Source organism: Sebastes umbrosus, chromosome 21 (assembly GCF_015220745.1).
Source record: "Sebastes umbrosus isolate fSebUmb1 chromosome 21, fSebUmb1.pri, whole genome shotgun sequence".
In the NCBI taxonomy this organism is placed as follows: domain Eukaryota; kingdom Metazoa; phylum Chordata; class Actinopteri; order Perciformes; family Sebastidae; genus Sebastes; species Sebastes umbrosus.
The window spans coordinates 631,167-655,659 of record NC_051289.1 but is presented as its reverse complement, the minus strand read 5'-3'; the positions used below and the strand labels follow the sequence as shown (position 1 = coordinate 655,659).

The 24,493-nt window shown below is 41.5% G+C and overlaps 4 protein-coding genes and 1 long non-coding RNA gene across 7 annotated transcripts in view; all 5 read right to left on the bottom strand.

The window, feature by feature from the left end:
• The window catches only part of dipk1c (divergent protein kinase domain 1C), a 44,275-nt gene extending 40,800 nt beyond the window's left edge, over positions 1 to 3,475 (bottom strand). Inside the window, exon 1 of one of the 2 annotated variants that reach the window (XM_037757657.1) lies at positions 2,906 to 3,475. The gene's annotated coding sequence lies outside the window, so the exon portion shown is untranslated. Of the gene's footprint in view, positions 1 to 1,263; positions 1,778 to 2,905 lie in introns of those variants that run through there. The other variant, XM_037757658.1, reaches the window with a different exon arrangement.
• Positions 1 to 24,493, bottom strand: part of LOC119480982 (NACHT, LRR and PYD domains-containing protein 12-like) — a 705,305-nt gene that overhangs the window by 439,255 nt on the left and 241,557 nt on the right. The window lies entirely within an intron of this gene.
• Positions 7,780 to 7,979, bottom strand: LOC119481004. Its single transcript, XR_005205051.1, has 2 exons — positions 7,905 to 7,979; positions 7,780 to 7,866 (listed from the first exon to the last, which is right to left on the bottom strand). It is a non-coding gene; the product is annotated as an uncharacterized LOC119481004 (long non-coding RNA).
• On the bottom strand, positions 8,322 to 19,187 carry tubb6 (tubulin, beta 6 class V). Of its 2 annotated transcripts, XM_037757661.1 has the most exons (7): positions 18,842 to 19,187; positions 17,833 to 17,941; positions 17,448 to 17,558; positions 16,667 to 16,782; positions 14,030 to 14,158; positions 12,384 to 13,198; positions 8,322 to 8,658 (listed from the first exon to the last, which is right to left on the bottom strand). In XM_037757661.1, the coding sequence occupies exons 1-7, from the start codon at positions 18,896 to 18,898 to the stop codon at positions 8,595 to 8,597; spliced, it is 1,401 nt and encodes a 466-aa protein (XP_037613589.1). In that variant the 5' UTR covers positions 18,899 to 19,187; the 3' UTR covers positions 8,322 to 8,594. The 2 variants fall into 2 exon arrangements, with proteins under 2 accessions (XP_037613589.1, XP_037613588.1); XM_037757660.1 differs by lacking the exon at positions 8,322 to 8,658 and having other exon boundaries at positions 11,664 to 13,198; positions 18,842 to 19,183.
• cidea (cell death inducing DFFA like effector a) overlaps positions 20,233 to 24,493 on the bottom strand; it is a 4,535-nt gene continuing 274 nt past the window's right edge. Inside the window, exons 2-5 of the mRNA XM_037756945.1 lie at positions 23,090 to 23,228; positions 22,775 to 22,927; positions 21,555 to 21,727; positions 20,233 to 20,657 (exon numbers count right to left, since the gene is read on the bottom strand). Of these exons, the coding sequence (XP_037612873.1) occupies positions 20,555 to 20,657; positions 21,555 to 21,727; positions 22,775 to 22,927; positions 23,090 to 23,228 (568 nt within the window). The 3' untranslated portion in view covers positions 20,233 to 20,554. The remainder of the gene's footprint in view (positions 20,658 to 21,554; positions 21,728 to 22,774; positions 22,928 to 23,089; positions 23,229 to 24,493) is intronic.

The window sequence follows — 24,493 nt, the reverse complement described above, 5'->3', positions numbered from 1 at the left end:
TTTGCGGCTCCAGACAGATTTTATTTATTTTTTTTGCCTAAAACGGCTCTTTTGATAGTAAAGGTTGCCGGCCCCTGACATAAACAGAACCATAAAACAAGTGTAATAATGCTGCCATTTTTCAAAGGGGTCCCTTGATCTCTGACCTCCAGATACGTGAACGTGTGAGGGTTTTTGTCCGAAAAATCTTTCAATAAAGATTCAAAAAATGTCAAAAAAATGTTAGAAAAAAAATCTGAAAAATGTCCGAAACAAAGACAGAACAAATGTCGGATACTGGTATCATAGTAAACTATAAACCTGATGAATCCATCGGTACCAACCATGTCAGACTAGCTGGTCATGAAGGAGGTTAAATAACGCTCCAAATGGTCATGTCCATTTTCAAAGGGGTCCCTTGACCTCTGACCTCCAGATGTGTGAATGTAAATGGGTTCTCTGGGTACCCACGAGTCTCTCCTTTACAGGCATGCCCACTTTATGATAATCACACGCAGTTTGGGTCAAGTCATAGTCAAGTCAGCACACTGACACACTGACAGCTGTTGTTGCCTGTTGGGCTGCAGTTTGCCATGTTATGATTGGAGCATATTGTTTTATGCTAAATGCAGTACCTGTGAGGGTTTCTGGATCAATATATGTCATTGATTTGTGTTGTTAATTGATTTACAATAATAAATATATACATACATTTACATAAAGCAGCATATTAGTCCACTCCCATGTTGATAAGAGGATTAAATACTGGACTAATCTCCCTTTAAGGTGAACAGATACAAAAATGTGTGATTCATTAGAGATTAACTATGGACAATCATACAATTAATCATGATTAAATATTTTAATTGATTCTAGTATTAACTCATGTCTATGGTGGGCAGATTGATCGATAGTACAGATACCGATGTCTGGTTTTGATTCAACAGGATCAATACTACAGAAGGGATCAGTTTCTCTCTTCAACACTTCTTTACACTAATAAATAAGAGCAACCGCTTCTTCAATTACAGTTATTGAACTAGTTAAATGTGTCCCAGATCTCCCAGTTGTCTGGTTTTAACTCAGATTTTTAGTCGGTGTGCACGAGCCGTCCGCTGCTTCTCATCAGCTCCTCGATGAAGATTCAAATTAAGCTGCAAAATGATTTTCCACCTGGATCAGAGTCAAATCAGACCGTAGCCGCCGGCGGTCGCTCAGACGCAACAGGTGCCAAAACCCTCAAATAACCCTCCAGATCTCCTGCAGGCGGTTAGTTTCACTCACCGAGTCCTGTTAGTCCCTGAAGCCGGTCTGTGCAGCGGTATCGCTAAGAAGGAACGCAACAGGAGCCAGTTAACCTGCAGTTAACCTCCTCACCGTCACCTTTTACCTTCTCTACAAAACCTACAGCAGACCGTCCAAGTCCTGGAGCTGCAGCGGCGGCTGCTGGAGCCGTCCTGCATCTCTGAAATGTTAAAAGGGGGTCCGCGAGAGTCTGGCGGGCGACCGCAGGACTCTAACCGTTACAGTTAACCCCTCGCAGTCTTCGCAGAGGATTCAGCAGATGGTGTTTTTAGTAGAAGTCTCGTGATGCTGGAGAGACCGAGATCCAGGAGAAGGACTAAACTATTAATCTCACTTTAATGGCAAAACCTTAAAAGCAGAAGAGGTTCTGTAATCCAGACACCGACAGGTCTGTTAACGTCCTCGAAACTCCTCACCAGACAAGAGACTAAAGTCAAAACTAGGGCTGTCAAACCATTCAAATACTTAATCGCAAATTAATCGCACATTTTTAATCCGTTCAAAATGAACCTTAAAGGGAGATTAGTCCAGTATTTAATATTTATATTTATATTTATTTAATATTCTATATTTATTATTGTAAATCAATTAACAACACTAAACAATAACAGATATTGATCCAGAAACCCTCACAGGTACTGCATTTAGCATAAAACAATATGCTCCAATCATAACATGGCAAACTGCAGCCCAACAGGCAACAACAGCTGTCAGTGTGTCAGTGTGCTGACTTGACTATGACTTGCCCCAAACTGCATGTGATTATCATAAAGTGGGCATGTCTGTAAAGGGGAGACTCGTGGGTACCCATAGAACCCATTTACATTCACTGATCTGGAGGTCAGAGGTCAAGGGACCCCTTTGAAAATGGACATGACAGTTTTTCCTCATCAAAATGTAGTGTAAGTTTGGAGCGTTATTTAAACTCCTTCATGACCAGCTAGTCTGACATGGTTGGTACCGATGGATTCATCAGGTTTAATAGTTTACTATGATACCAGTATCTTCACTCTAGCTTTAAAACTGAACCGCTACAACCTCTGAAATTGCGTTAATACGTTAAAGAAATTAGTGACGTTACAATGAATTTGCGTGAACGCGTTATTATCGCGTTAACTTTGACAGCCCTAATATAATATATTTGAATATATTTCTCCCTGATGGTCGGGATAATACGCTAAATTTAGTCGCTATTTAGAAATAAAAATGGAAAGTAGCAGAAAGTTACATCCATTACATGCTATTTATGGTGAAATATTACAGTTTGCAAACCCAACACGGCGGCATAAATACCCCACAATGTGATGCGGTAGTGTACGTATAAGTCTTCACTTTGCTGTTTGAGGTCAGAGGTCAAGGGACTCCTTTGCTAGTCTGACATGGTTGGTACCGATAGAGTCATCAGGTTTTATAGTTTACTATGATACCAGTATCGTCACTCTGGCTTTAAAACTGAACCGCTACAACCTCTGGAATACGTTAAAGAAATTAGTGACGTTAAATGGTGTTAACTTTGACAGCCTTAGTAAAAACCTAAAGGGATTCCAGTCATTGATTTCCCTCTGATGTTGTAATAAACACAAAAAAAAACCTCCCAAAAAAGTGAAATGTGACGGCTCACCGACAGCAGATAGTTGATGCTATGTGTCTCTCAGATCCTTAATCTTTCTTTTGAAGTGATGAAATACTTTTGTCTGTAAAGTTCGGATGATTAAACTCTCTGATTTTCCGCGAGGTGATGATTAAAACTCCTAAAGAAATGTCCCAACTGAAGGATTGTGAGCAGGTGTTCAGATCCAGATACCTTCCACTGTTTGTCTGCAAAGTCCAGATGACTAAAACTTCTTCCTTTGGTGGTTTGTAATCCTCCAACTGGTGGGTCCTTTGGTTGGAATAACGCAGACGTCTAACTCTCTGAAACCTGCTTAAACCAACCACCAGGTCTGCAAAGAGTCTGTCTGCGGGTCCTCCTGACATCAGCTGGAGGAGCAGGTCTCCGTCCGTTAAGATGCTGGCGGCTCTGGTTTCTCCTCGCTGTGCTGCTGCCGCTGCCGCTGCCTCGCTCTCCCTACGTCTGACTGCCTGGCTATGGAAGTGTGTGTGTGTGTGTGTGTGTGTGTGTGTGTGTGTGAGAAAGAGTGTGTGTTCAGGCTTGTTCGTTCAGCCCCATTCCTCTTCCTTCCTCCCTTCAATCTGCTGCTGCACTCCCTGCTTTTTCCTTTCCTACCAAATCTGAGTGTGTGTGTGTGTGTGTGTGTGTGTGTGGGTGCGTTTTACCCACCTTGTGGGGACATAAACCTGTTTGCACGGTCACATTGCGGGGACTCGCCTTCCAAATGGGGGGAAAAAATGTCAGCAGCCGGCGTTTGCATTTACAGCGAGTGATCTGACGTAAACATTACTTTAACGAAGAGGAGTCAAAACTCAACAGCTCAAATCATGTTCCTGATGTTCACCTGAACTTATTGCAGAAGCAGGGCCGGTTCCAGCTAGCAGGGCCGGTTCCAGCTAGCAGGGTCGGTTCCAGCTAGCGGGGGCCGGTTGCAGCTAGCGGGGCCGGTTCCAGCTAGCGGGGTCGGTTCCAGCTAGCAGGGCCGGTTCCAGCTAGTGGGGGCCGGTTCCAGCTAGCGGGGACGGTTCCAGCTAGCGGGGCCTTAACTTTTAAACTTTTAAACTTAATTATTTTTGTTTATAGCTTATTTTGTAAATTGTACATTTTTATTCTTATTTTATTCTAACGTTTTATCTATTCTTTTGTTATTATACTGTCTGACTTGCACCAACAAAACCAAAGAAAATTCCTAGTGTATACCTCTTACACCTGGCAATAAACACCATTCTGATCCTGATTCTGAACTTAGCTGCATTGTTAGCATCAAAATCAAAACAAACACGCAAATTATAAATAAAAAAAAACAATAAAGTGACTTTATAAAAAAAATTAAATAATTGTATAAATTATAAATATATGAACAAAAATGAACAAACCATTTTTGATGTTTTATTATGTTAACGGTCCCTTTAAATGATTAACTAAACAAAGCACTGTACAGTGTATGTCCGGCTTCAGGAGCTAGGGAATGCTATCAGGGAGTGTCCTCACAAAGATAGAAGTACAAGGCTGTGAGTATTTTCAGGGAGGCGGCACCTCCGGCGTCTTTCCTCCCTCTCTCCTCCCCTTCACCCTCTCCTCACCCCTCTCTTATATTTACATGCTACTGTACCTCTCTCTTTTTACCCCTCCTCCCCCGTCCTCCCCCTCTTTACCCCGTTACCACGGCAGCAAATCTCTGCTAAGGTTCAGTCCCCACATGCAGCCTCACAGAGCCTCGCCAAATTAAAAGCTCTCACCCCATTCATCTCACTTTCCCTTTCTTCCTCCTTCCCCCCCGTCCTCCCCTCTCTCTCCCCCGTCCTCCCCCAGCACTCGCTCCTGTGCCATGTAATAAAAACAGCCCCAGAGGCCCAGGGCATGGCGGTAATTGCTCTATTTGTATAAATGCCAATAAAGTTGCTGCAAACATCAAGAAAGGGCCGTCACTGCTGAGGCCGCTCGATGAGGAGTTTCATGTTTTCAGGGGTGAAAAATGTTTGAGGAGTTTTAAAATGCACTGACGTGTTCATGTGATGTTAAACCAGACTGGTAATTAGTAGAGCTGGAACGGGATGTTTTACTTTCTATGGTTCCGATACGATTCAAGGATGATATTTGGCTCATCTAGAGCGATGCGATACGATTCAAGGACGATATTTGTTCTCATCTAGAGCGATATGATACGATTCAAGAACGATATTTGGCTCATCTAGAGCGATACGATACGATTGAAGAACGATATTTGGCTCATCTAGAGCGATATGATATGATTCAAGAACGATATTTGGCTCATCTAGAGCGATACGATACGATTCAAGAACAATATTTGGCTCATCTAGAGCGATACGATACGATTCAAGGACGATATTTGGCTCATCTAGAGCGATCAATTAACTCTGTATTTTTTTCTTGGAAATGTATTAACTAAATTACTAGCTATTGGGAAATAGCGGAATATAATTATTAAATAATGTTTATAATAAAGTAATTTTTGATAAATTCTGAGGTAAATATTGGGGTAATTTGGCAGTACTTCCAAAGAAAATTCAAATAGGTTACTTGCTAATTATCACCTAATTACCATGAAATTTGCGGACCTGTAAAATTAAGTGATACCATAGTTTATACACGTCTAATAATTATTTTGGGACCAACACAGTGGCCAGATATTGTTCAACCAGATATCTACATATTTGATTGAATCACGTTAGGTTAAGTCTGTTTAAAATTCGCTTGACAATTGAATGGAAACACGACTACAGCTAAAGACCAGCTGGTGAACATAGTGGAGCATTTAGCAGCTAAAGAGACAGATATTTCCCTCAGGAGGTGGTGGAGACCAAAAACAGAGCTAAAAGAGAGAGAATATTGGATTCATCAGGTGATATGCAACACAAAGACACCTAATGAATCAGCATATAATGTGGAAATAAGCAGCTGTTTGCTAAAAAGGTCGCCTTATCAACTTATTATTACTGATAGAAATGATGGACAAAACATCCGGTACGTTTTGTCCAAACAACAGAGAGACAGATTTATGTTGAAGTCAGAGAGAAGCACGTCGATATTTGGGTGATAGAAGCAGAAAGTGATCCAGCAGCAGAATCCCAGTCGACTTTCTGGAAACGACCAGCAGCTGCGACCAGACGGCCTCTCTGAATATTCAAACACTCGCAGCAGAGCGCTTTTTGTCCCTGTAATTGCCAATTAAACCATCTGGCGTACGGCGAGCTCGTCTCCGCAGCGTTTTGGCAGTCGATCACAGAGCGGTATTCTCGTTAACATTATCCACTCATCTGAGCCGCCGTGTTACAGCCGGCCACTTATCACAGCCTCCTCGTTAGCCGCAGCCAATTATCTGAGGTCGCTCGTTAGGGGCAGCTACTTATCTCACCGGTACGTTCATTGACTAAAACACATACTCAGAAAGTTGCTGGCTTAGCAAATGTCTCCGAGATTTTCACCTTTATCTTTCCTGAAGTTTAGTTGGAGGTGAATTTGTTTTGCAGGAGAGAAGAAGCCAAGATGTGGAATTATTCATTGGAATACATGCATGCATTTGCATTGAAGGTATTGGCATGCACACACACACACACACACACACACACACACACACACACACACACGCACACAAATTACCCTTGAAATGCTGGCTGATTGCATCACTGCATAAAGTCAGAGTGTTCTTATATGTCGGCTTATATGCAGTTATTGGCATGTATGGATTACTGAACGGGCCGACCGGGCACAACCCCCCCCCCCCATGCAAAACAGCTGCAAAGAGACACAAAGACATTCACAACAACTATGTAAAGGTGCAAAACAACCACTAAGACATTCAAAATGACTACAAAGCAAGTACAATAAGACACAAAATTACTACAGACACACAAAACGGCTACAAGGAGATACAAAATGAACACAAAAACATAATGACCACACAGAGACACAAAAACGACCACAAAGCAAATACAAAGAGACACGAAACGACTTTAAAGACACCAAAACAGCTGCAAAGAGACACAAAACCACTACAAAGAGACCAAAACGTCTAAAAAGAGACACAAAAAGATTCCCAATGACTATTAAAAGGTGCAAAACAACCACAAATCGACTCAAAATGACAACAAAGAGTCACAAAACGACTACAGAGAGACGCAAAATGACCACAAAAACACATAGTGACCACAAAGAGACACAGAACAGCCACAAGAACACCCAAATGTTCACAAACAGACAAATACAACAACATACAGACACAAAACAGAGAAACAAAAAGAGGCTAAACAACTATAATGTCAGTGTGTGTTGCTCCTTGTAGGAGAGGCCCATTGTCTCATAATCCGCCCATTGTTATGTTGAATGTTCATCAGGCTGTATAATAAGTTGTGCTGCAGCGCCTCCTGGTGGCTGCACCCGACAATTACAGCAAATGATGACATCAGCAGAAGAGATGAGGAAGAAGAAGGAGAGAAAGAGTGGAGAAAATTAGAAAGAGTTAAACAAGAGCGAGAGAAAATAGGCTGCAACTGAACTCAACAAACAGCACCAATGTGTTTTAATAATACAATCATCCACTACTGAGTACATGTGTAGTTCCAAAAGGGAAATCAGTTGCACTGCATCAACAGTAAAGATATTATAAACCAGACATGTTACCGTCAATACCTCACAATAGACCCAGTGAGTGAACATCTGCTCCGTATTTTACACATCCAGTTAAAAACCTCCCATAAATGATATAATAACATTTAACTTTTAACTATAAAAAACTAAACTTTGACTTTACACACAGAACTCTAGAATAATACAATTCTATTTCTGCATACTGGGGTCCTTAAACAGTCTTGAATTTCTTGTAGATCCAATGAGCCCAACTGTATTCATGTGTGACCTTGACCAACGTGACCTCTCTGCATAAAATGACCTTGTGGTGACCTTTAGGATAATCACATCCTCAAGAAACTTTACAGCCACAAACTAGAGACCTAGAGCATTCAGAGAATGGATGGATCAGACTAGAGACCTAGAGCATTCAGAGGATGGATGGCTTTCCTAGCTAGATTGCCAATGAGGGGGTTTCTGAGCAGTTTACACAACAGAAAGTCGCCATCCAATCACAGAAATCTCCAAAAAGTCAAAAGTTTTTGATCCCAAATCTTAGCATGTCTTCTTCTATGGTGTTCCTCAAGGTCTTGGTGTCTTAATGTGGTATTTTGGAGGGATTATTGATCATTTTTATCAATTCTCCAGTGGTAAAAAAATGGTTAAATTTAGCACCAAATCTAAGTAACAAATGGAATCAACTTATGAGACATAACAGAGCATGAGGATGACTATCATATACTTCTATCATCATGTTCTAAACCCTTACACACTTTCACTAGTAATAGTTTTTTTTAAAAGATCCCCTGGACCCCCCTTAGAAAGACAGAAACGGGTCTATCGTGGGTCTCAGAGGGTTAAAGAGGAAACACATTGCTGTATTTTGGACGAGAAATAATCAACTGGTTTCTTTTTTTATTTCTGAGTCTTTACTTCGATATATTGACGCTGAATTTTCACTTGAAAGTATTTTTTCCATTGTGGTTACAATACTAGTGCAGTAGGCCCCTAATGACCCACATCTATGGGGCGTATAGCGACTGATACCAGTCTCATCGGCCGAACATTCACATTGCAGGTTTTTTTCCCAGACGACGACCCGCCTCTGCCTTTAATTGATTGGGCTTTCCTGCTCTCTGATTGGCTCGTCAAACTGCTGCTCCGCCTCCCAGCTCCTGATGAAGGACCAACAGAGAAACTCAGTTACATTAAATCTGTCCTGTCACTCACACTGTGTTAGAGAAACTTAATAAATAAAAGCACGAAGCTGCTGCTGGATGAGGCTGAGGTCTTCCACACCAGACCGGGAGAACCATTTCTTCATGGAGCTGGTTTTGTGTGATGAGGACTGTCTAGTCTCTTGGTTGTTTTACCAGGGCTGCGTTTGAAAAGGCCAAAAATGACATCTTTTCCTGACCACTTCTCCTTGACCTCGATGGAAAATGTCATGAGGTCAGGGAAAGATGAGAAGGAGAATTCAGAAGGACTCAGGAAAAAACAACCGTGGTGTTCAGAGAATCCGACTGCTCTTTCACTTTAAGCTCCGTCATTATGATGCGACGGCGGTGGATGTTAGTGACGCAGGTCTGCTGTGATGAAACTACAATGTTCTGAAGAGGGACTACAAAAGGTGCTGCTCCCTCCGTGTGTTCTTAAACAGCTCTTTCAGTGACAGACTGCTTCACCCGCGGTGTGTTAAAGAGAGATACCACAGCTCCTCCTCCTGCTGCTGGAACACTATCAACAGATAATAAAGATCATCTGACCTAACGAGGACAACCGGTGATAAACATCACTTCATTACCAATAAACAGGAATATAGGATAAATATTAAGTTCATTGTTGGAGTTATGGAGAAGGTGTAGGATCAGATACTGACATGTAATATGTATTTATGTTGATTATTTGTTAATTGATTATTTTATTAGTTATTCTGGTTTTGTTTTTTACTGAGGTATTTGTTACATGTTCAAAATAAATAAATAATTAAAAATAAAGGGAAACTAAGCGGTTGTCACTGTCCACTCATATTAAACATGAATCCCAATTAGTATATGAGCGTATGAAAATAATGTGCAAGATGAGCATATTGTTTGTTATCATGAACGGTTATCATGAATGGTGCGTCGCTTTAAATGCTGCGGCCGCAAGGAACTGTGGGATGTTATTCTCTCCTTTCCTTTGGTAAAGGATGCTCCAGTGTACCCTCTGCTGAAGGAGATAAGAAAGGAAGCATTGAAGCTCCTTTCCTCAGCATTTAGAGATTCAAACAGCTCTCATCACGGCTGCTACTGAGAGACTGAGAGGGTCATTTCACTCCGTTAGGAACCGTCCTGAGAGAAAAAGGACTATTGTATACTACCCCTCACTTCCCCCAGGTCATGTACTCTCCTCTCTCTCTCCAGATCTGACATCCTCCAACCATCCACTGGCTGCCCTCTGACTGCCAGCCCCGCCCTCCGACTCACCTGTTCCCACTTCTCTCATCAGCCCTGCTCTCCTTGCCACGTCCTCACAGTTGCTGTGTGCTTTCTAGTATCTGTTTCAATTCAGTTTTCAAAATGTTCTTTTCTCGTTCCCTCTCTCAAAAGAACAAACCCTTCAGAACTTAATGACTGCATGACCTTTGCTCTTTCACCACCTTCAGGACAAACCTTCACCTCCACTACTGGTCAGACTCTCTGAATAGATGAGTCATCATATTGTTGGTTGGTTGTAATAAACGCTGCAGCCTCCAGAGGATGCCAGCAGCACGTTAGACTGTTTGTTTCAATGCTTTAACCTGCTGCTCAGCCTGGTCGTGCTAAAAGGGGCTTAAATGACACGATACTTTGCATTTAGTGTGCAATAAGAACGTCGTTCTTGCTTTTGGAGCGTCATGTTTACACCGTGTAGTCTGTATTGACTGCAATGTGAACACATCCGTGGGAATATGCTACGCTGCTTCCCCCAGAAAAAAAGATTCAGACAGGCGAGACTTATTTCTGTCCCAGCTGGCTTCCTGACCGAGACAGCAGCTGGACGTTTGTGCCGTCACTGATATAATACATTCCTTAGCCCCGCTCCCTACCCCTATTTCTACCCCTACAACACAGTCTTAGCTCTCAAACAGCCTTTTGAAACAGCGAGGACCAGACGAACTGTCCGGTAGATGAGTCATAGCGGCGATAACAACGCTTTGAGTGGATTGATTATCGCTCTACTGTACGCGAGTCTGCTGAATGCCTCGTGTTGCAGAGATACAAAGAGCCCGCCGGTGGAGAATAGATCCGCAGACATCAGCTCAGGCCGACAGACATGAGCCGAGCGTTTTTTTTGTCCACATAATCCACCGCACAAACAGAACTGCTGGGAAATCAGGTCCCGCACACACGAGGGAGATTAACACGCCGTTGACGGGCTGATGTGGTGCTGTGTCGGTACAGCGAGGTGACTTAAGGTCCTAAAACAGTGACCTCAACAAAACTCTTTATTTAAAGCATTTAGCAATACCTCCAACACTTCACAGATTCTCCTGTTTAACATGAGGTGACCATATTTTCAAACCCCCCAAACGGGGACCCTTAAGGGTACCGCCCGTTGTTAGGATTTGAAACGCCGCCGTAATCCGGAGCAAACAGGAAGCAGTTCAGCTGCACTTTGACGTTTTGTCAACAGAAAGTTTCACATATAAAGAAGAGTCAGGTTTTTTGGTCAAATATGCACAAACTTGAGCAGATCATGTCGAACCAGGCAGAAAATCAGTGATCGAAACCTTAAAGTGTCCCAGAGAATTGGAATTTAGTTTTAAAATGTGATATTTTTAAATGCTTTGAGAGTGAAGAAATTAAATTACAATCACGTCCAGCAAATTGAGAGCTCAAAACAACGCCAAACAAGGAAACTATTTGCATAGCAGGATACTCAGTGTGCAATAAGGAATTCATTTAAACCTCATTTTATCCCCAAATAATTTAAGAATAAAGAAGGAAGTCAGGTGATGTAATATAATGGATGGGTCCAACAAACACAGGACCGTCACCCAGGAAATCGCTGTTTGTGTCCCGTGCGAAACCAAAAGTCAACTTTAACTCATTTTAAATAACGTATATAAGTTATGTAACAGACGTTCTTATTTGAATCCAAACCATGAGAGGTAGTTGCCTAAACATAACCAGGTAGTAACGTACTGAACTTACTGTCACAGTGCAAGGCCTTGAAAGAAGCTTTTATTTCAACCTCTCTGCAGACACTCGAGACGGGTACAAAAATCACATGTTGAAAACAACAAACACTCAAACACAATACAAAAAGGGTTGACCGGGAATCACGCGTCGTCTTTCCACCATCGACTTTTACCACCTTGTGTATGTCCGTGCATTTATGACACCTACTGCACACATTCACCGCATTCAATTACTGATTTATTATTATTATTATTATTATTATTATTATTATTATTATTATTATTTTTATTATTGTGATGCCTCTATGGTGAAAGCACAGAAACTACGTGGTTAAAGTTGGAGAAAGACTTTCGTCAGTGTCTAAAGAAACCAACGTTGACTGTTGGTCGGACACTTATAAAATAGATTCCCTAAATAGTTCAGTATTATTATTGTTGACGTTATGAGGTTTGTCACTGAGGAAAAAAATACATCTGAGATTTAGAGAATAAAGTCATAATATTAGTGTATATATATATATATATATACATATATATATATATATATATATAGTAGTATGGTAGTAGTAATTTTGCGTTATTTTTTTTTCTCGTAAAGTTATGACTTTATTCTCGTAGTATTACGACTTTTTTTTCTTGTCTATTTGTTATTACTTAATGTTATTACTCTGACATCCCGCGATCCCTCTACCAGTGTTGCCTCAGACTTTTACCGGACACGTTCGATCTCCTTACTCGACGATCTCGTCCTCCTCGTCCTCAAAGTTCTCCTCGCCGTCGTTGGCGGTGGCCTCCTGGTACTGCTGGTACTCGGACACCAGGTCGTTCATGTTGCTCTCCGCCTCTGTGAACTCCATCTCGTCCATTCCCTCGCCCGTGAACCAGTGCAGGAAGGCCTTTCGGCGGAACATGGCGGAGAACTGCTCTGAGATCCGCTTGAACAGCTCCTGGATGGCCGTGCTGTTGCCGATGAAGGTGGCGGCCATCTTGAGCCCCCGGGGAGCGATGTCGCAGACGGCCACCTTGACGTTGTTGGGGATCCACTCCACGAAGTAGCTGCTGTTCTTGTTCTGGACGTTCAGCATCTGCTCGTCCACCTCCTTCATGGACATGGGCCCACGGAAGACGCAGGCGACGGTCAGGTACCGTCCGTGGCGAGGGTCGCAGGCCGCCATCATGTTCCGGGCGTCGAACATCTGCTGGGTTAGCTCGGGGACGGTGAGCGCTCGGTACTGCTGGCTGCCCCGCGCCGTCAGAGGAGCGAACCCCGGCATGAAGAAGTGGAGTCTGGGAAAGGGCACCATGTTGACGGCCAGCTTGCGGAGGTCCGCGTTGAGCTGCCCGGGGAAACGGAGCGAGGTCGTCACGCCGCTCATGGTGGCCGACACCAGGTGGTTGAGGTCGCCGTAGGTGGGCGTCGTGAGCTTCAGCGTGCGGAAGCAGATGTCGTAAAGGGCCTCGTTGTCGATGCAGTAGGTCTCGTCTGTGTTCTCAACCAGCTGGTGGACCGACAGGGTGGCGTTGTACGGCTCCACCACGGTGTCCGACACCTGATGGGTCAACAGGACATCAGTTTAAAGACGTGTTGGCGTGTCAGCGAGGAGGAGAGGTGAAAGAGAAACAGAGAAGTGGAGTTCAGAATAACGCTGGATTCATGATTCACCTCAAAATAAATGATCGTCTGAGTTACAGACGTCTCTTTCCCAATGAAAGTCTAGACCAGGGGTCAGCAACCTTTACTATCTAAAGAGACACAACAATCTGTCTGGAGCCGCAAAACATGTGATCATTGTGATGAAGGTAACACAGTTTACAGTCTAAGTATATAGTATATCAGTCTAATGCAGTGAGGGCCAAAGAGACAATGTACTACGGAGTATTAGGGCCACATTGAGGGAAAACACATCTGAGATTTACACAATAAAGTCAGAATATTACGAGAAAAAAGTCATAACTTTACGAGAAAAAAGAAAATTGTAAAATTAGTACTACTATACTACTATATATATATATATATATATATACACTAATATTACGACTTTATTCTCTAAATCTCAGATTTATTTATTTTCCTCAATGTGGCCCTAATACTCCATCGTACCGTCGTACCATAGACCTACAACAATGATAAATAAAAATGAAAACAAAGAACAGTTATTAATAATCCACGGGGAGCCTCTGGAGAGGAGCTGAAGAGCTGCAGGTTGCTGACCGCTGGTCTAGATGGGAAAAGTCTTTTTGGGCCCAACGGCATCACGTGACGGACACGGAGGTTACAGTGCCGCCGTTTGGCCGCTATGTAAAGTGAGCATCAAGGAGCGGGGGGGTTTGGTTTCTACCCATCCAGCCCTCCATCCCTCAGTGCTGAACCCCTCCGATACCTTGGGTGAGGGCATGACACTGAAGGTGTTCATGATCCGGTCGGGGTACTCCTCCCGGATCTTGCTGATCAGCAGGGTGCCCATGCCGGAGCCGGTGCCCCCCCCCAGGGAGTGAGTCAGCTGGAAACCCTGCAGGCAGAATTACAGCCGGAAGTTGTTTATTTCACAGCAACAACAGTGACCAGAAAGATGTCAGATACGTACAGTAGATCAGGCTTATGATATTTATATGTAATTATTTGGTACTTTCAGTAGACGTGCATGACCTCAGACCCATGGAGCTGTAGGTTTATTCTTCATCATGACGAAACGATACCTGAGTTGTGGTCCAGATACCAAAAACTATTCCTTGTTTATACCTTACTTTGATTTTCATTCTACGAGATCAGACAAAGTTCTCAAATGTTAAATATTGTCTAAATACAAGCAGCCAGACGAGAACTTTATCTAAATCAAATATCTAAAATAGATTAGAAATCTGACATTCGATACCAGCTGTCAGCAGCCTTCTTGATACTCTGCGCTACAGACATGTTTTGGTCTGCTTACGGCTGTCTGCGGTGACAATGATTGGCTCAACAGTGTGATATGTGATTTTTTTTGTAATTTTTTTTTTTTATTTTTTTTTTATTTAGTGCAAGTTTGAAGCGTTATTTAACCTCCTTCATGACAAGCTAGTATGACATGGTTGTACCTGATAGATTCATCAGGTTTTCTTCTGCCTTTATTTCGAACATTTTCCGGACAGTTTTTTGACATTTTCAGACATTTTTCGAATATTTTTTTCGAATGTTTTTCAGACTTTTTTCGAATATTTTTTTTTTTTTTTTACATTTTTTGGACTTTATTGTGACGTTTTTCTGAATTTTTTCTGTAATTTTTCTGACTTGTTTTGGACATTTTCAAATTATTTTTTGGCCATTTTCAGACTTTTTTCCGACATTTTTCAGACTTTTTTTGGACATTTTTCCGACTTTATTCTGACGTTTTTCTGACTTTTTTCCGTCATTTTTCTTACTTTTTTCCGTCATTTTTCTGACTTGTTTTGAACATTTTCAGATTACTTTTTGGCCATTTTCAGACTTTTTTCAGACATTTTCCCGACTTTTTTTGGACATTTTCTGATTATTTTTTGGCCATTTTCAGACATTTTTCGAATCTTTTTTTTTTTTTTACATTTTTCGGACTTTATTGTGACGTTTTTATGAATTTTTTCTGAATTTTTCTGACTTGTTTTGGACATTTTCAAATTATTTTTTGGCCATTTCAGACATTTTGAGAATTTTTTTTTCGAAGATTTTCAGACTTTTTCAGACTATTTTTCAGACTTTTTTCTGTCATTTTTCAAACTTTTTTTCGGTAATTTTTCGGTTATTTTTTGGCCATCTTCAGACATTTGGAGGATATTTTTTCCAACATTTTTCTGACTTTTTTCCAACATATCCGACTATTTTTTGGACATTTTCAGACATTTTTCGAATCTTTTTTTCGAACATTTTTCTGACTTTATTCTGACGTTTTTCTGACTTTTTTTCCGTAATTTTTCTGACTTGTTTTGGACATTTTCAGATTATTTTTTGGCCATTTTCAGACATTTTGAGGATATTTTTTTCCAACATTTTTCTGACTTTATTCCAACATTTTCTGACTATTTTTTGGACATTTTTCAGGCTTTTTTCCGACATTTTTCAGACTTTCTTTCGGAAGTTTTCAGGCTATCTTTTGGCCATTTTCAGACATTTTTCGAATCTTTTTTTCGAACATTTTTCGGACTTTATTCTGACATTTTTCAGATTTTTATTCAGACTTTTTTTCAGACTTTTTACCGACTTTTTATGGGAATTTATCAGATATGTTTTTCAATACCAATGGATCCTTCAGGTTTTCTAGTTTCACATGATACCAGTATCTTCACTCTGGCTTTAAAACTGAACCGCTATAACCTAAAAATCACAAGTTGCGTTAATGTGTTGAAAGAAATTAGTGGTGTTAAAATGAATTTGCGTTATTACCGCAGCTCTAGTTGATGCTGATCGGATGGATTGGATCAATGTCTTTATTTATGCATCTCTACCAGTAAACCAGAGTCTTGTTGGAACATTAATGCATCGTTTTGACCAGCCAGTGTTTGACAAACTAATCAATCATGAATTTATAGTGGAGAGTTGCAGCTGTAGTTTACAGTCAGTTTGAATGAATGAATGAATGAATCTCAGGCTTTCTCTAACAGCGCTCTCTAAAAGGAGCAGTGAGTCAGATTTGTCGGCATCTAGTGGCGAGGTTGCAGAATGCCACCAACTGAAACTTCTCCAACTACGACCAAAGAACGTTTATCGCCTACAAAACGTCCGCCTACAAAAGTAAAACTAAATTATTTCTATTCTATTGTCATAATTTTAATGTCCTGTGTTGAACAATAACAATATGATGAATATTTATTTATTTATTAAACTCTTTTGCTTCCCAGAGGAGCATAAAGTGACTACCCGCTACAACCTCCGGGAATATCAACGCGTTATTAGCGTTAACTTTGACAGCCCTCGTAAAAACGCGACATGATGAATCGTTCTATTGATAAACCTTCAGAGAGATCAGGTTGACACATAAACATCTAGAAAGCATGAAGTCCTTCATCACCTGGAGACAGTCGCAGTGCTCACACTCCTTCCTCACTATGTCCAGAACCGAGTCCACCAGCTCCGCCCCCTCCGTGTAGTGACCTTTGGCCCAGTTGTTCCCGGCACCCGTCTGACCTGCAGACAACCGATCGGCATAGAGAAAAAGAACCATGTGTGAAATGTAAACTGATCGCCACGACAGATGGGAATGTGCGTGCAGACACACACTCGACTGGTGACACATTTGCCGGCGGTGGGAGGTGGGTGGAGGGGTGGGGGGGCAGACGGACAGAGCTTCTTCTACTGAGACGTCCGTTTATTTCTTTTTCATTCTGTTTACGATGCAGATTTAAAGCTGGAAAGTTTAATCGCTGCTCCAGACGCCTGAACCAGGAAGTTCAACACACCCAGGGCATCCTCTCCTTGTCTGGCTCCACTGACCCGAACAACCGAGATCACGCTACGCCAGGGGTCAGCGACCTTCACGATCAACAGAGCCATTTTAGGCAAAGAATGAATAACTGTTCTTTGTTTACATTTTCATTTTTATTGATCATTTTTGTAGGTCTATGGTACGACGGTACGACGGAGTATAATAATATAATAATAAATCTGAGATTTAGAGAATAAAGTCAGAATATTATAAAGTCGTAATTTTACATGTTATTTCCTTTTCTTCTCGTAATATTACGACTTTTTTTATCGTAAATTTATGACTTTATTTTCGTAATATTACGACTTTTTTGCCAACTGAATCAGACCCTGAATAAATCTGTTGAGGAAAAGCCGGCGATCGTTACCAAAGATGAAGTTGTCCGGTCTGAAGAGTTGTCCGAAGGCTCCTGAGCGTACGCTGTCCATGGTTCCTGGCTCCAGGTCCACCAGCACGGCCCGGGGGACGTATTTATGCGCTGCACAAACAGAGAAGAGTCGTCACTTTCTGGCACCAAAATGTTTTTAACCTGTGAAACGAGACCGGTCCTCCCTAGCATCAGTTGTTTCTTTTTAAATACTTTCAGACGACTTAATGTCTACGTCTCCCTGACCGCCCTGAGCAGCTTTTCTTTTGGTTTCAGAGGTGAAATGTGATTTATTTCCAGTAGAAACCAAAGTCAGACCATCAGCAGTCGTCTCACAGGAAGTGTGTGACTCGCTCTCACGCCTCTACTGTGGTGTTGTACTTACAGGACGCCTCATTGTAGTAGACGTTGACCCTGTCCAGCTGGAGAGACGAGTCACTCACGTAGCTCCCCGCGGGGTCGATGCCGTGCTCGTCGCTGATCACTTCCCAGAACTGACCCGAGTCACCGCAGCAGCAGCAGAAAAAGAGAAGAAGAAGAAGAAGACCTGGTGACTTCCTGTCTGTACGGTGCGTTTACTGACACGCTGCTCACACCCTCTGACTCAGAGATCTGCACGACTACACACCAGAAATTATGTCTTTTTATGATTTGGGTGAACTGAGCCTTTACCTGGACTAGGGGTCAGTGACCTTTACCTCCAAAAGAGCCATAGTAGACCAAAAAAAGACGTAATATTACGAGAATAAAGTCATAACTTTACGAGAAAAATAAGTCATAATATAACGAGAATAAAGTCATAACTTTACGAGAAAAAAGTTGTAATATTATGAGAATAAAGTCATAACTTCACGAGAAAAAAAAGTTTCCTTTAGTCTCATTATAACTTTGCTATTTTAATTGAATTTACTGCAAACGTATTTGTTAAAGTCCCGTATCAGATAAGACAGATTCTAAATTATTAGCGTTATAAAGCTTTATTGTACGATATGTGTTTATGGTAGGATCTATATTCCTGTTAATCAGTGTTATTCCATAATGAGCGTGCTGGTTGCACTGGACTTAATGAACTTAGAGGCGACACCTCAATCCATTAACATGGAAGTAGTTTTAAAGCTTCTCATGAGTGAAACATTCAAACATATTCCACGTGGCTTTGCATCATTTTCACACAAAATTATACGAAACATTTGTCATCTTTGGAAGCTTAAAGTTGTGTTGGTTTGGATCACGTTGTTGTGTGTCCGTACAGTCAGGACACGGCAGCAGGAGTGTTTCAGTGCAAGAACATACTTCTTTATAGGATTGTAATTTGGAAGAATGTATAATGAGAAAGCTTCAGTGATGCCAGAGAAGAATAAACTCACACATTGAATATCAGAGCTTCTACCTACCTTGGTCCCGATCTGGTTCCCACACTGTCCGGCCTGGATGTGAACTATTTCCCTCATCTTTCCTCCTGTCGGTCTCTCTCGAGTGCTGGTCTTGGGTTTTGTCGGTCCTCCCGCTGCCGGATGCTAGTCTGTTAAACGGGAGCTTCATCTCCTCCTCTTCCTCCTCCTCTCACATGCTTTCACCAGACCACGCCCTCTGAGGGGCCACCCCAGTTTGTCCCACTCAGCATAAAACCCGTCATTGTTTTGTTTGTCCCACAGAAATACTTCAATACTTCAAACTGATACACACTTATGTGGAAATGTGTGATTCCAGAGTAGTGAACTAGTCACTTACATGTCTCTCTAAACTGTCCAATCAACGCCCTGAGACCCAGTGAGGGAACATGTGCCGGACATTCCCACAGAGACATGATGAAGCACGGGTCAGCTGCTGCTGAGGCCTGCAGCAGTGTCAGTTTACACAGCACTGAGAGCTGTAAAACCCTGATGACTGCTTCATCCGACAGAGAACAAGCTGTAGGAAAGAAAGTAACTCAAAGCAGACAATGAAATATAAAACATCACTCTGTACTTGGTGACCTTTGGATGAGAATTAACTGATCTATGGGGGTGTGGATCTGCAGTTAGAGACTCCTTTGTACACATTTAAAGCTGCTTCTTTAAAAACCTGTCACCACCAGGCGCCAACTTCCAGGTCTGAGAAGTTAAGCCGATCCTTAAACCTTCATCCTGTCTACCAGCCAGCAGGGGGCGACTCCTCTGGTTCTATAGAAGTCTGATAGAAAATGAGCCTACTCCTCTCTTGATTTATTACCTCAGTAAACATTGTAAACATGAGTTTATGGTCTCAGTCGCTAGTTTCAAGTCTTCTTCAATACAGCATGATGTTCATTTAGTGAATGATGGTCCCATTTAGAGTCAGATAGACCATAAAGCAGGGGATGCTTTAGGGCGGGGCTACCTGCTGATTGACAGGTCGCTACCACGGCGTTGTCCGGTCTGGGAGTTGTCCGTGTTTTAGTCTTAGAACTTTAACCCTTTCACTGTGTGTTTTCACTTCATCAAAGTTAATTGTATGGCAACAGCCAAAAACCAAGATGGCAACAAGCAAAAACGTAGATGGCGATGGCCAAAAACATAGACGGCGGCCACTAAAAACGTAGATGGCGATGGCCAAAAACCAAGATGCAAATGGCCAAAAACCAAGATGGCGAAGGACAAAATGCCGAACTCGAGACTCCAAAACAGCAGTCCATAAACTAACGGGTGACGTCGCGGTGACTCCGTCTACTTCTTATAAACAGTCTGTGGTTACATCTTGTGTTCTGTTTATAGATACTTGCAGATCTAGATAACATAAAAAAAAGCACATCTTTATTCATATGTTCGATTTACAGTCAGATTTTAATCACATTCGCAGCTCCCAACTTTTTCTCTTGGTATTAAATATGAACTCTCACGGCTCCAATCAGAAGAAAAACATCCAGAAAACAATGTAACACAGTGTAACACACGATATAGACATTTAGAGCGTTCAGACATGCTCAGACGAAGAGGAAGAGGAAGAGGAAGATCATTCAGATAAAAACAGAGTGGCCATTTAAAAGCTTACATTTAGTCTCATACACACATACTGATGATTCAGCTGGTCGCTGGAGGGGATTTATACACTCAGTCCCACTTTGGCAGAAAGTTGGATTACCACACACACTAGCAGTCGTCCTCTCTGGTGAACTGCAGGAATGATGAAGATATGCAGAGCAGCAGCTGGCCGGTCAGTCTGGTCAGGTAGGTGAGGCAGCGCAGCAGCGACCTGACAGGAAGACACACAAGCTGTCTTCAGATTCAGAGATTTCAGAAAGACACCAGTAAGACATCAAAGTACCTGAACTGGGAGGTTTAGCCAAGATGTTGTTGCGTCTATTGGATGGATTGACATGAAACATTCATGGACTCAAACAGCCTGGTATCAACAAATGGCATGTGAATAACACGCCAATTTTGTGTGTTATAAATAAGCATTAATTGATTTTTCGCAAGTCATTTCACGCTGTGGCAATATTAGACGCTCAGAGCAAGAGCTTAAACTTAACTTAAACTTTATTGGGTTCATCATATACGTACATGAAATGTGACCTCTGCCAATACCCAAGATGTTGACAAGCAAAACCCAAGATGACGACGGCCAAAAAACGAAGATGGAGATGGACAAAAACCAAGATGACGACGGCCAAAACCAAGGCGGCGACGAGCAAAAACCAAGATGGTGACGGGGAAAAAACTAAGGTGGCACCTAAGTGTAGGCTGTATTTAGAATATTTTCACGTCTTTACCTCGCCGTCAGACAGCCCTTTCTGACGGGGAACTGAAGCCGCCATATCTCTCTCTTCAAAGCCACCAGACTCCATTCATAAAAACAGTGATTTTCCCTCTCAGAACAGGGGAGTTGCTGCTCTAACGCTGCATCGAGGGTAACATTTTAAAAGATCACTGTTTTTGTCAATGGAGTCTGGTGGCCTTCAAAACACCCAAACTATCCCTTTAAGGATTGCCGCTACTTGAGTTCATGTACTTACTTCCCACCAACGCACGGCACACATTTGATAAGAATCAAGTAAAGTGAAAAAGGTCAGAATGCAGACTGAACATGATCAGACTTGTGTTGCAGCTCCCTCAGATCACCAGCAGAGGTCAGCAGAGGTCAACTCACTTCAGGATGTGTTTCATGTTGGTGCATCTGAAGTCGTAGGAGAGCGTGTACATCTCGCACAGAGTGGCCTTGATGGCGAGGCAGCACAGGAAGTCTTTAGGGTGCAGCTTGTAGAGGTCAAAGGTCAGTTTAGCGATCCCATTCCTCTTTGGCTGACGGAAGCTCGGGAAGATCTGAAACGAATAGTCAACACAAACCTGGATGTGATGCCTGGATCTTACTGCCTCACTTAAGAGAAACTAAAAGACATCAGCTATAAAATCCTCCAGAACGTTCCTTATGACGAATCCAAACACGCACAGGCCATGTTTCAGTCTGCAGGATCTCCTCAAACCAGTACAGCAAGAAGAACTGGAGAAAGTACGAGTTAGAACATGAACCTTTTAAACATCCAGCTGACTCTCAGAGAGGGGCACCATGTGGGGAAAGAAATGACACCTGATAGGGTTGAAACTACAAATAACGTTTTTAATATTTAAAATTAATAATTTGATTTTAGAGGAATGGAAGCTACACTTATAAAAGGTTTTAAATGAGCAAAACACAAGATAGCAACGAGCAACAACCAAGATGGTGACGGACAAAAACCAAGATGGCGACGGACAAAAACCAAGATGGCGACAGGCAAAAACCAAGATGGCAACGAGCAACAACCAAGATGGTGACGGACAAAAACCAAGATGGCGATGGGCAAAAACCAAGATGGCGACGGACAAAAACCAAGATGGCAATGGGCAAAAACCAAGATGGCAACGAGCAACAACCAAGATGGTGACGGACAAAAACCAAGATGGCGATGGGCAAAAACCAAGATGGCGACGGACAAAAATCAAGATGGCAATGGGCAAAAACCAAGATGGCGACGGGCAAAAACCAAGATGGCGACGGACAAAAACCAAGATGGCGACGGACAAAAACCAAGATGGCGACGGGCAAAAACCAAGATAGCAACGAGCAACAACCAAGATGGTGACGGACAAAAACCAAGATGGCGATGGGCAAAAACCAACATGGCGATGGGCAAAAACCAAGATGGCGACGGGCAAAAACCAAGATGGCGACGGACAAAAACCAAGATGGCGACGGACAAAAACCAAGATGGCGACGGGCAAAAACCAAGATGGCGACGGGCAAAAACCAAGATGGCGATTACCAAAAACCAAGATGGCTCTGCGACCTCCGACTGCCCTTCTAGTTCTGTATTTTGTCGTGATGCTCACCTTGTTCTGCATCCACATCTCTCCCTTCTCCAGCACCATCAGCGGCGTGTTGTTGGGCAGAGACTGGAAGAACTCCTCCGAGTCCACCAGAGTCCCGTCGTCCTCCAGGACCAGAGTCAGGAAGTGGCAGGACAACGCGAACACCCTCGCTGCCTGAGACGCAACACAAAGGAAGCCGATCCCTGAACCGCATCATAATCCAAGTACAGCGACCGATTCCATCTGGACCAAGAATCTGTCAGACATCAGCTCAAAAACAGCCTCTCAACGTGTGTGGATATGAATTTCATGATAACATCACAGTGTGACCTTCACCTGCTCCAGCAGCTCGTCCAGAGAGGGCGCCACCAGACTACGCCGCCGCCTCCGGCTGTGGGTGCACACCTTAAAACAGCGAGGCTGAGCCGAGGAAAGGATGTGTCGAGAGATGGTGGTCCGGACTGTTGATACAGACCTGCCAGGTTATTAAAACATGAACACATTATATATCAAACTACGAGGTCACTGGCTGCAGAAAAATAAAATAATAACAATAAAATATTATAAAAATTACAAATGAAATAAAATAAAATAAGTGATTAATAAAATAATAATAAAATATAATAAAATTATATAACTTAAATACAATAAAATAAGTGATTAATAAAATAACAATAAAATATAATAAAACTATAAAAATTAATTACAATAAAATAGGTGATCAATAAAATATCAATGAAATATAATATATTTTAACAACTTAAATACAATAAAATAATAACAATAAAATTGAATAAAATTTTACAAATTCATTACAATAAAATAGGTGATTAATAAAATAACAATAAAATAAAATAAAATTATATAACTTAAATAAAATAAAATAATAACAATAAAATTATAAAATTATACAACTTAATGACAATAAATTAGGTGATTATTAAAATAACAATAAAATAGAATAAAATTATACAACATAAATACAATAAAATATTAACGATAAAATATAGTAAAAATATACAAACTGAATACAGTAAAATAAGTGATAAATAAAATAACAAAATATAATATATTTTTAAAATTTAAATACAATTAAATAATAACAATAAAAAATATAAATATAAATTAATAATAAATATAGAAAATTCTAACAAAATTTAGTGTATGTTCGGAGCGTTATTTAGCGTCCTTCACGACAAGCTAGTCTGACATGGTTGGTACTGGTAGACCTACTTCTTCCACCACTGGGCGCCAGTATCATTTTGCTGATACTTCTATACTTTTACTTTGTTTAGGCCATTTGTCAGAAAAATCAGTGTTAAATCAAAGGGCCACTGGTGCACCATGGGTATGTGGTATACGCAGGTAAAACAGTCTATTGTCCATGAAAGGTTTCTGAGTTTCTTATGATTTATTTCTCCACAAACGAGCAAGCAAATGAAAGAACAAAGAAATATCTGTTCTCAGGTGCATGCTGGTCCTGTATCTGTACCTACTAATAAAATAATAATAATAATAATAATAATAATAATAATAATTAAACCAAACAAATAACTACCAAATAAAACACTAACAAAATCTAATCTAGATAAAGCAAACATCTAGAATAATCAATCCAACAACACTTCTCAGCAGACAAAGCAACACATAACTCCCACAGTACACTTAATATCTGACTAAATACTAAATATACTTGTATGTTTACATTATAGTTCTGCTACTTTTGCTTCAATAAATGAC

Bases quoted from the DNA above. Each gene is read 5' to 3' on its own strand.
- tubb6 (XM_037757661.1), bottom strand. From the start codon at position 18,898: ATGAGGGAAATAGTTCACATCCAGGCCGGACAGTGTGGGAACCAGATC. The intron at 17,559-17,832 runs GTAAGTACAACA...CTGTTTGTGCAG, and splicing joins CTACTACAATGAGGCGTCCT to CGCATAAATACGTCCCCCGG. The intron at 13,199-14,029 runs GTATCGGAGGGG...TTGACCCATCAG, and splicing joins GTGTCATGCCCTCACCCAAG to GTGTCGGACACCGTGGTGGA.